At 42.5% G+C, this 12,031-nt stretch overlaps 1 protein-coding gene across 1 annotated transcript in view; it reads left to right on the top strand.

Moving 5' to 3' along the window:
- Positions 1-12,031, top strand: part of RNFT2 (ring finger protein, transmembrane 2) — a 153,991-nt gene that overhangs the window by 21,044 nt on the left and 120,916 nt on the right. The window contains exon 2 of the mRNA XM_069754717.1: positions 3,391-3,590. Within this exon, the coding sequence (XP_069610818.1) occupies positions 3,517-3,590 (74 nt within the window). The 5' untranslated portion in view covers positions 3,391-3,516. The remainder of the gene's footprint in view (positions 1-3,390; positions 3,591-12,031) is intronic.

The raw sequence follows: 12,031 nt of genomic DNA, 5'->3' as shown, positions 1-12,031 counted from the left end.
ATGCAGATCTCCTCTAGAGCAGTGATGTTTTTGGCTTTTTGCTTGGCAACACGGACATTCAACTCCCTCCAAAGGTTTTCTATAGGGTTGAGATCTGGAGACTGGCTAGGCTACTCCAGGACCTTGAAATGCTTCTTACGAAGCCACTCCTTCGTTGCCCTGGCAGTGTGCTTTGGATCATTGTCATGTTGAAAGACTCAGCCACATTTCATCTTCAATGCCCTTGCTGATGGAAGGAGGTTTGCACTCAAAATCTCACGATACATGGCCCCATTCATTCTTTCATGTACCCGGATCAGTCGTCCTGGCCCCTTTGCAGAGAAACAGCCCCAAAGCATGATGTTTCCACCACCATGCTTTACAGTAGGTATGGTGTTTGATGGATGCAACTCAGTATTCTTTTTCCTCCAAGCACGACAAGTTGTGTTTCTACCAAACAGTTCCAGTTTGGTTTCATCAGACCATAGGACATTCTCCCAAAACTCCTCTGGATCATCCAAATGCTCTCTAGCAAACTTCAGACGGGCCCGGACATGTACTGGCTTAAGCAGTGGGACACGTCTGGCACTGCAGGATCTGAGTCCATGGTGGCGTAGTGTGTTACTTATGGTAGGCCTTGTTACATTGGTCCCAGCTCTCTGCAGTTCATTCACTAGGTCCCCCCACGTGGTTCTGGGATTTTTGCTCACCGTTCTTGTGATCATTCTGACCCCACGGGGTGGGATTTTGCGTGGAGCCCCAGATCGAGGGAGATTATCAGTGGTCTTGTATGTCTTCCATTTTCTAATTATTGCTCCCACTGTTGATTTCTTCACTCCAAGTTGGTTGGCTATTGCAGATTCAGTCTTCCCAGCCTGGTGCAGGGCTACAATTTTGTTTCTGGTGTCCTTTGACAGCTCTTTGGTCTTCACCATAGTGGAGTTTGGAGTCAGACTGTTTGAGGGTGTGCACAGGTGTCTTTTTATACAGATAACAAGTTTAAACAGGTGCCATTACTACAGGTAATGAGTGGAGGAAAGAAGAGACTCTTAAAGAAGAAGTTACAGGTCTGTGAGAGCCAGAAATCTTGATTGTTTGTTTCTGACCAAATACTTATTTTCCACCATAATATGCAAATAAAATGTTAAAAAAACAGACAATGTGATTTTCTGGATTTTTTTTTCTCAGTTTGTCTCCCATAGTTGAGGTCTACCTATGATGTAAATTACAGACGCCTCTCATCTTTTTAAGTGGTGGAACTTGCACTATTGCTGACTGACTAAATACTTTTTTGCCCCACTGTATGTATATATATTATTACTTCATACAGCGCGATATAGCAGAAAGCCGATAATTCAATTACCGGCTTTTTCTTTCTCCTTCCTAAACCCGACATGATATGAGACCTGGTTTACATACAGTAAACCATCTCATATCACCATTTTTTTTGCATATTCCACATTACTAATGTCAGATGTGTGTATATGCAAAATTTGGCCGTTCTAGCTAGTAAAATAAGGGGTTAAATGGCGGAAAAAATTGGCGTGGGCTCCTGCACAATTTTCTCCGCCAGAGTAGTAAAGCCAGTGACTGAGGGCAGATATTAATAGCCTGGAGAGGGTCCATGGTTATTGGCCCCCCCCTGGCTAAAAACACCTGCCCCCAGCCACCCCAGAAAAGGCACATCTGGAAGATGCGCCTATTCTGGCACTTGGCCACTCTCTTCCCATTCCCGTGTAGCAGTGGGATATGGGGTAATGAAGGGTTAATGCCACCTTGCTATTGTAAGGTGACATTAAGCCAAATTAATAATGGAGAGGCGTCAATTATGACACCTATCCATTATTAATCCAATACTAGTAAAGGGTTAAAAAAAACACACACACACATTATTAAAAAATAATTTATTGAAAAAATCACAAAGGCTGTTGTATTAATTTATTCTACTCTCAATCCACTCACTGAAGACCCTCGATCTGTAAATTAAAAAAAATAAACCAACAATATACATACCTTCCGAGGATCTGTAAGGTCCAACGATGTAGATCCATCTGAAGGGGTTAAAATATTTTGCAGACACGAGCTCCGCTAATGCAGGATGCTCATTTCTGCAAAACCCCAGCGAATGAAGCTAAATATAGGTCAATGACCTATATTTAGCTTCATTTGCGGTGAGGCGCCCTCTGCTGGCTGTTCCTAGATCGTGGGAACTTACCTAGAAAGCTCCCTGGCTCGAGTTCATATGAGGACAACCAGCAGAGGGCGCCCTCTTATGATCTCGAGTAAGGGAGCTTTCTAGGTAAGTTCCCACGATCTAGGAACAGCCAGCAGAGGGCGCCTCACTGCAAATGAAGCTAAATATAGGTCATTGACCTATATTTAGCTTCATTCGCCGGGGTATTGCAGACATGAGCAGCCTGCATTAGCGGAGCTCGTGTCTGCAAAATATTTTAACCCCTTCAGATGGATCTACATCGTTGGACCTTACAGATCCTCGGAAAGTATGTATATTGTTGGTTTATTTTTTTTTTTTTTTAATTTACAGATCGAGGGTCTTCAGTGAGTGGATTGAGAGTAGAATAAATGAATACAACAGCCTTTGTGATTTTTTCAATAAATTATTTTTTAATAATGTGTGTGTGTGTGTTTTTTTCCCACCGCTACACAGGAATAGGAAGAGAGTGGCCAAGTGCCAGAATAGGTGCATCTTCCAGATGTGCCTTTTCTGGGGTGGCTGGGGGCAGGTGTTTTTAGCCAGGGGGGGCCAATAACCATGGACCCTCTCCAGGCTATTAATATCTGCCCTCAGTCACTGGCTTTACTACTCTGGCGGAGAAAATTGTGCGGGAGCCCACGCCAATTTTTTCTGCCATTTAACCCCTTATTTTACTATCTAGAACAGCCAAATTTTGCATATACACACTACTGACATTAGTAGTGTGGAATATGCAAAAAAAATGGTGATATGAGATGGTTTACTGTATGTAAACCAGGTCTCATATCATGTCGGGTTTAGGAAGGAGAAAGCAAAAGCCGGTAATTGAATTACCGGCTTTTCTCTCTAACAGCGCTGCGTATTCCTCGCAAGTCACACTGCTGGTCCGTGTGTAATCCGTATTTTTGGGGCTTCCATAGACTTTCATTGACGTTTTATTTGCGCAATACGGTGACAAACGCAGCATGCTGCGATTTCCTACGGCCGTAGAAAGCCGTATAATACTGATCAGTTTAATACGGCAGATAGGAGCAGGGGCATAGAGAATAATTGTGCCGTCTTTTTTGCGAGTTTTACGGACGTAGTTTCTGCGCTCTTACGTCCGTAAAACTCGCAAGTGTGACGCCGGCCTTACTGTGATTTAAATATCCTCTGCACCTATTGTTTTTTTTACTTTCTTATTTTATTCCAATCAGAGGACAGTAACCAAGGAGGCCGACATTTGAGGGTCTCCAAAATCAACCTTCAAAGTGAACTATATGAAGATCACAGATGTGTTCCAGACCTGCCGGACCACTGTCCCCATAGGCGATACACTTTAAATGTATTGTTTGAGGGTCCTGAGGACAATGCAGAGAAGACACAGCAGCCTGACGGAGAACCCTCCTCCAGAAAGGTAAGAAGCAGAGGAACCTTTTTACCAGAGCAAGGAGATGACTGAAAAATTTGACATTTCCTTCAAAATATTTCTGTGGATTTCTCGCACATCAGTGAGGCAAATCCGGAGTTTTGATTGATATTTAGGGTGATCCCTATTAATTGCGAAGAACGAGCGCTGTGTCGCTTCGGCCTCAACTGGTTCTCCTCAGTTCTGATTCTTCTATACTGCTGGTCAAGGATAGACAAAGGGGCAAGGTGCTGAGGGACGTCTTTCATTGTCTTTGTTGTAGTTATTGATGAGACATCAGTGACCTCACTCAGACCTTAAGGCCTTGTGCACACTGAGTATTTGGTGAGTTTTTACCTCAGTAAAGCCAAACCAGGAGTGGGTGATAAATACGGAAGTGGTGGCATGTTTCTATTTGTTCCACTCTAGGTTTTGGCTTACAAATACTGAGGTAAAATTCTGACCAAATACTGAACGTGTGCACGTGGCCTTAAGAAGCACTCCAGCATTTTTTATTGCTCCACCTGTTAACATTCGTGTGTGTGTAGTGAATGCATTTGAGTACTTACCCACTGCTCCATGATCCCGTGACCCCATTTGTGATCTGTTTGCCCACAAGGCAATTTCTGTGTAAACCAGAGGTCACTATCATCTATGAGACTCCGATCTATAAAAATAAAAGACGCCAGAGAGCTTTTTTTTTAACCATTTCCACCTTTTGACATATTAATAGTATTGTATTTTAAAGGGGACATGTCAGGTTTCCCCACCTTCTCCACCTTCTACAGAGATCAGCATGGCTATACATATTGTTACTATTAGCTCTATAGACTGGCTCACACAGTTATAACGAAGCATATAAAGAGAGTGCCGTGCAGACAAGCGTATATATCGGACATGTGCTATCTGATTTTTAATCTGATGGGCCATGTTATTCTATAGTGCTGTTCAAATCAATTACTGTTTTCCTTGGTCCGAGTTTCCGTTATAAACAAAAACAAAAACGCAGCATGACTGGTTTCATCCAAATCTTGGATAGTACTCACACATTCAAGTCTATGGGTGCGAGAAAAGAAACTGTTCCCACATGGAACATGCAGGTGGCATCCGATTATATACAGTTAGGTCCATATATATTTGGACAGACACAACATTTTTCTAATTTTGGTTATAGACATTACCACATTGAATTTTAAACAAAACAATTCAGATGCAGTTGAAGTTCAGACTTTCAGCTTTAATTTGAGGGTATCCACATTAAAATTGAATGAAGGGTTTAGGAGTTTTAGCTCCTTAACATGTGCAACCCTGTTGGTAAAGGGACCAAAAGTAATTGGACAGATTAAAATTTTTTAAATAAAATATTCATTTCTAGTACTTGGTTGAAAACTCTTTGTTGACAATGACTGCCTGAAGTCTTGAACTCATGGACATCACCAGATGCTGTTTCCTCCTATTTGATGCTCTGCCAGGCCTTCACTTCGGTGGTTTTCAGTTGCTGTTTGTTTGTGGGCCTTTCTGTCTGAAGTTTAGTCTTTAACAAGTGAAATGCATGCTCAATTGGGTTGAGATCAGGTGACTGACTTGGCCATTCAAGAATATTCCACTTCTTTGCTTTAATAAACTACTGGGTTGCTTTGGCTTTATGTTTTGGGTCATTGTCCATCTGTAGTATGAAACAACGACCAATCAGTTTGGCTGCATTTGGCTGGATCTGAACACACAGTATGTCTCTGAATACCTCAGAATTCATTCGGCTGCTTCTGTCCTGTGTCACATCATCAATAAACACTAGTGACCCAGTGCCACTGGCAGCCATGCATGCCCAAGCCATCACACTGCCTCCGCCGTGTTTTACAGATGATGTGGTATGCTTTGGATCATGAGCTGTACCACGCCTTCACCATACCTTTCTCTCTCCCTCATTCTGGTAGAGGTTGATCTTGGTTTCATCTGTCCAAAGAATGTTCTTCCAGAACTGTGCTGGCTTTTTTAGATGTTTTTTTAGCAAAGTCCAGTCTAGCCTTTTTATTTTTGATGCTTATGAGTGGCTTGCACCATGCAGTGAACCCTCTGTATTTACTTTCATGCAGTCTTCTCTTTATGGTAGATTTGGATATTGATACACCGACCTCCTGGAGAGTGTTGGTCACTTGGTTGGCTGTTGTGAACGGGTTTCTCTACACCATGGAGATTATTCTGCGATCATCCACCACTGTTGTCTTCCGTGGGCGCCCAGGTCTTATTGCATTGATGAGTGCACCAGTGCTTGCTTTCTTTCTCAGGATGTACCAAACTGTAGATTTTGCCACTCCTAATATTGCAGCAATTTCTCGGATGGGTTTTTTCTGTTTTCGCAGCTTAACCCCTTAATCCCATATGACGTACTATCCCGTCCAGGTGACCTGGGACTTAATTCCCAGGGACGGGATAGTACGTCATATACGATCGGCCGCGCTCACGGGGGGAGCGCGGCTGATCGCGGCCGGGTGTCAGCTGCCTATCGCAGCTGACATCCGGCACTATGTGCCAGGAGCGGTCACGGACCGCTCCCGGCACATTAACCCCCGGCACACCGCGATCAAAGATGATCGCGGTGTGTCGGCGGTGCAGGGAAGCATCGCGCAGGGAGGGGGCTCCCTGCGGGCTTCCCTGAGACGATCGGTGCACGGTGATGTGCTCACCGTGTACCGAGCGTCTTCTCCCTGCAGTCCCCGGATCCAAAATGGCCGCCGGGCTGCATCCGGGTCCTGCAGGGAGCACTTCCGGGTCAGGATCAGGCTGCAGCTGCAGCTCTAATCCTGCCCGGCTGTATGTCAGATCACCGATCTAACAGAGTGCTGTGCACACTGTCAGATCGGTGATCTGTATTGTCCCCCCCTGGGACAAAGTGAAAAAGTAAAAAAAAAAATTTCCACACTTGTTAAAAAAAAAAAAAAAAAAAAAAAATTCCTAAATAAAGCAGAAAAAAAAAAAATATTATTCCCATAAATACATTTCTTTACATAAAAAAAAAACAAAAGAACAATAAAAGTACACATATTTAGTATCGCCGCGTCCGTAACGACCCGACCTATAAAACTGGCCCACTAGTTAACCCCTTCAGTGAACACAGTAAGAAAAAAAAAAAAAAAACGAGCCAAAAAACAACGCTTTATTATCATAACGCTGAACAAAAAGTGGAATAACACGCGATCAAAAAGACGGATATAAATAACTATGGTACCTCTGAAAACGTCATCTTGTCCCGCAAAAAACGAGCTGCCATATAGCATCATAACCAAAAAAATAAAAAAGTTATAGTCCGCAGAATAAAGCGATGCCAAAATAATTATTTTTTCTATAAAATAGCTTTTATCATATAAAAGCGCCAAAACATAAAAAAAATGATATAAATGAGGTATCGCTGTAATCGTACTGACCCGAAGAATAAAACTGCTTCATCAATTTTACCAAACGCGAAACGGTATAAACGCCTCCCCCAAAAGAAATTCATGAATAGCTGGTTTTTGGTCATTCTGCCTCACAAAAAATCGGAATAAAAAGCGATCAAAAACTATCACATGTCCGAAAATGTAACCGATAAAAACGTCAACTCGTCCCGCAAAAAACAAGACCTCACATGACTCTGTGGACCAAAATATGGAAAAATTATAGGTCTCAAAATGTGGAGACGCAAAAACTTTTTTGCTATAAAAAGCGTCTTTTAGTGTGTGACGGCTGCCAATCATAAAAATCCGATATAAAAAACGCTATAAAAGCAAATCAAACCCCCCTTCATCACCCCCTTAGTTAGGCTAGGTTCACATTGCGTTAATGGGTTAACGCTGACGGACAGCGTTGCACGGCGAAAATGTCACAATTAACGCCGTGCAACGGGTCCGTTAGCACAACCATTGACAGCAATGTGATTTTCTGGTGTAGCGCATCGCTAGAGTGTGCCATTTTCGGCTCGCGCTAGCAAGGTGCCATTCTTTTGTGGCGCGCCTCAGACGCTGCTTGCAGCGTCCGCGGCGCGCCCGAGGTCCGATCCCCGATCTTCCAGACCGGGGACGTTAACGCGACCACTAAACACGACACCTAAAAAGACATTGCGTTAGCGCAATCCGCTAGTGCTAAACGGATTTCCCTAACGCAATGTGAACCTAGCCTTAGGGAAAAATAATAAAATTAAAAAAAATGTATTTATTTCCATTTTCCCATTAGGGTTAGGGTTAGGGCTAGGGTTAGGGTTTGGATTACATTTACGGTTGGGATTAGGGTTGGGATTAGAATTAGGGGTGTGTCAGGGTTAGGTGTGTGGTTAGGGTTACAGTTGGGATTAGGGTTAGGGGTGCGTTTGGATTAGGGTTTCATTTATAATTGGGGGGGTTTCCACTGTTTAGACACATCAGGGGCTCTCCAAACGCGACATGGCGTCCGATCTCAATTCCAGCCAATTCTGCATTGAAAAAGTAAAACAGTGCTCCTTCACTTCCGAGCTCTCCCGTGCGCCCAAACAGGGGTTTATCCCAACATATGGGGTATCATCGTACTCGAGACAAATTGGACAACAACTTTTTGGGTCCAAGTTCTCTTGTTATCCTTGGGAAAATAAAAATTTGGGGGGCTAAAAATCATTTTTGTGGGAAAAAAAAAAGAATTTTTATTTTCACGGCTCTGCGTTATAAACTGTAGTGAAACACTTAGGGGTTCAAAGTTCTCACAACACATCTAGATAAGTTCCGTGGGAGGTCTAGTTTCCAATATGAGGTCACTTGTGGGTGGTTTCTACTGTTTGGGTACATCAGGGGCTCTGCAAATGCAACGTGACTCCTGCAGACCAATCCATCTAAGTCTGCATTCCAAATGGCGCTCCTTCCCTTCCGAGCTCTGCCATGCGCCCAAACAGTGGTTCCCCCCCACATATGGGGTATCAGCGTACTCAGGACAAATTGGACAACAACTTTTGGGGTCCAATTTATTATGTTACCCTTGTGAAAATACAAAACTGGGGGCTAAAAAATAATTTTTGCGAAAAAAAAAAAAATTATTTTAACGGCTCTGCGTTATAAACTGTAGTGAAACACTTGGGGGTTCAAAGCTCTCAAAACACATCTAGATAAGTTCCTTAGGGGGTCTAGTTTCCAAAATGGTGTCACTTGCGGGGGGTTTTAATGTTTAGGCACATCAGGGGCTCTCCAAACCAACATGGCGTCCCATCTTAATTCCAGTCAATTTTGCATTGAAAAGTCAAATGGCGCTCCTTCCCTTCCGAGCTCTGCTATGCACCCAAAAAGTGGTTTACCCCCACATATGGGGTATCATCGTACTCAGGACAAATTGCACAACAACTTTTGTGGTCTAATTTCTTCTCTTACCCTTGGGAAAATAAAAAATTGGTGGCGAAAAGATTATTTTTGTGAAAAAATATGATTTTTTATTTTTACGGCTCTGCATTATAAACTTCTGTGAAGCACTTGTTGGGTCAAAGTGCTCACCACACCTCTAGATAAGTTCCTTAAGGGGTCTACTTTCCAAAATGGTGTCACTTGTGGGGATTTCAATGTTTAGGCACATCAGGGGCTCTCCAAACGCAACATGGCATCCCATCTCAATTCCAGTCAATTTTGCATTGAAAAGTAAAATGGCGCTCCTTCCCTTCCGAGCTCTGCCATACGCCCAAACAATGGTTTACACCCATATATGGGGTATCAGCGTACTCAGGACAAATTGGCCAACAATTTTTGAGGTCCAATTTCTTCTCTTACTCTTGGGAAAATAAAAAATTGGGGGCGAAAAGATCATTTTTGTGAAAAAATATGATTTTTTATTTTTACGGCTCTGCATTATAAACTTCTGTGAAGCAATTGGTGGGTCAAAGTGGTCACCACACATCTAGATAAGTTCCTTAGGGTGTCTACTTTCCAAAATGGTGTCACTTGTGGGGGGTTTCAATGTTTAGGCACATGAGGGGCTCTCCAAACGCAACATGGCGTCCCATCTCAATTCCTGTCAATTTTGCATTTAAAAGTCAAATGGCGCTCCTTTCCTTCCGAGCTCTGCCATGCGCCCAAACAGTGGTTTACCCCCACATATGGGGTATCAGCGTACTCAGTACAGATTGTACAACAATGTTTGGCATCCATTTTATCCTGTTACCCTTGGTAAAATAAAACAAATTGGAGCTGAAATAAATTTTGTGTGAAAAAAAGTTAAATATTCATTTTTATTTAAACATTCCAAAAATTCCTGTGAAACCCCTGAAGGGTTAATAAACTTCTTGAATGTGGTTTTGAGCACCTTGAGGGGTGCAGTTTTTAGAATGGTGTCACACTTGGGTATTTTCTATCATATAGACCCCTCAAAATGACATCAAATGAGATGTGGTCCCTAAAAAAAAAATGGTGTTGTAAAAATGAGAAATTGCTGGTCAACTTTTAACCCTTATAACTCCCTAACAAAAAAAAATTTTGGTTCCAAAATTGTGCTGATGTAAAGTAGACATGTGGGAAATGTTACTTATTAAGTATTTTGCGTGACATATCTCTGTGATTTAAGGGCATAAAAATTTAAAGTTGGAAAATTGCGAAATTTTCTAAATTTTCGCCAAATTTCCGTTTTTTTCACAAATAAACGCAAGTTATATCGAATAAATGTTACTACTAAAATGAAGTACAATATGTCACGAGAAAACAATGTCAGAATCGCCAAGATCCGTTGAAGCGTTCCAGAGTTATAACCTCATAAAGTGACAGTGGTCAGAATTGTAAAAATTGGCCCGGTCATTAACGTGCAAACCACCCTCGGGGCTTAAGGGGTTAAGGATGGCTTGTTTCACCTGCATGGAGAGCTCCTTTGACCGCATATTTACTTCACAGCAAAACCTTCCAAATGCAAACACCACACCTCAAATCAACTCCAGGCCTTTTATCTGCCTAATTGAGAATGACATAACAAAGGGATTGCCCACACCTGTCCATGAAATAGCCTTGGAGTCAATTGTCCAATTACTTTTGGTCCCTTTAAAAACAGGGTGGCACATGATAAGGAGCTGAAACTCCTAAACCCTTCATCCAATTTGAATGTGGATACCCTCAAATGAAAGCTGAAAGTCTAAACTTCAACTGCATCTGAATTGTTTTGTTTAAAATTCATTGTGGTAATGTCTATAACCAAAACTAGAAAAATGTTGTCTCTGTCCAAATATATATGAACCTAACTGTATATTTTTTTTCATAAATTTTTGTTAGAAACCGGTATTTGATCATGTACATGTTTTAATCTAGTTGCGTGAAAACGGATCCCACACGGACGTAAAAAGCGGACACATGGGTGAAATTCTAATGAAAAATTCTAAAAAAATTGTTCTTGTTTTCTGGATGAAACTCCGATGATTTGTTTATATGATGATCCTTGAATGGGTTGTCCGGTCTAGAATGACTCAGACTTGTGCATCCTCCCAGCGCAGGCACTGTGTGCTGCAAGGATTTACCAGTGTGCGTGCTGGGAACTGCGGTCAGGTATGCGATATACATACTGCCAGTCAGGACCCGTATAGTGGGCGTCCATTAGATGGGTTCAGGCTGGGATATCCGCTCCTGGCACAGACACCGGCGAGTCCTCGCAGTGCACAGTGCCTGAGCTGCGAGGATTCACAAGTCTGCAGTCACACAGAGTGAATGCAGATTTGTCATTCTAGATCTGACAACTCATTTAATCAAATGTGTTGTGTTACAAAACACTGATGTACATCTGCATGTAAAAGTTTGGGCACCCCTGGTCAAAATTACTGTTACTGTGAACAGTTAAAGGGTACATCTGGGACTAAAAAAAAAATGTGTTTAAGCACTAACTGGCAGGCAGCTGCTACCTACCTGCCTGTTGTGCCTGGCACCGTTCCCCGGGACACAGAGCACTCACAGACATCCCATGACGTCATGTCAAAAGAGCGGCAGTTTATTTTCATTTTGACAGGGCGAGACTACTGGTGTCTTGTTGATTGACAGCCAGTGACCTGCTCCCTAATTAGAGGAAGTTGGTGTCAATCAGCATGATGCCATTAGTCCCGCCTTGTCAACAGGAAGAGAAATCGCTGCTCTGTTGACAGGGAGCAGCTGAATCTCCAGCAGGAGCAGTCAGTGACCGGCGCCAGCTGCAACAAGCAGGTAGATGCCTCTTAGGAACTACATGCCTGTTAGTGCTTAGGAACTTTTTTTTTTTAAAGTCCCAGTTATCCCATTTAAGCAAGTTGAAGATGTATCATCTTTAACTTTAACCCTTTTAGAGACCATTTCATCTTCAACTTGCCTTACTGTTCACAAGTAATTTTCACCAGGAGTGCTCAAACTTTTACATGCCACTGTATAAGTGAGAGAAATACTTTTGTATCACCGCTTAGGCTGTGTGCACACATTCCGGATTTTTTGCGTTTTTTTCGCTATAAAAACGCTTAAAATACGCATACATAT

Source organism: Ranitomeya imitator, chromosome 1 (genome assembly GCF_032444005.1).
Source record: "Ranitomeya imitator isolate aRanImi1 chromosome 1, aRanImi1.pri, whole genome shotgun sequence".
Classification (NCBI taxonomy): domain Eukaryota; kingdom Metazoa; phylum Chordata; class Amphibia; order Anura; family Dendrobatidae; genus Ranitomeya; species Ranitomeya imitator.
This window is presented reverse-complemented; position numbering and strand designations above follow the sequence as displayed.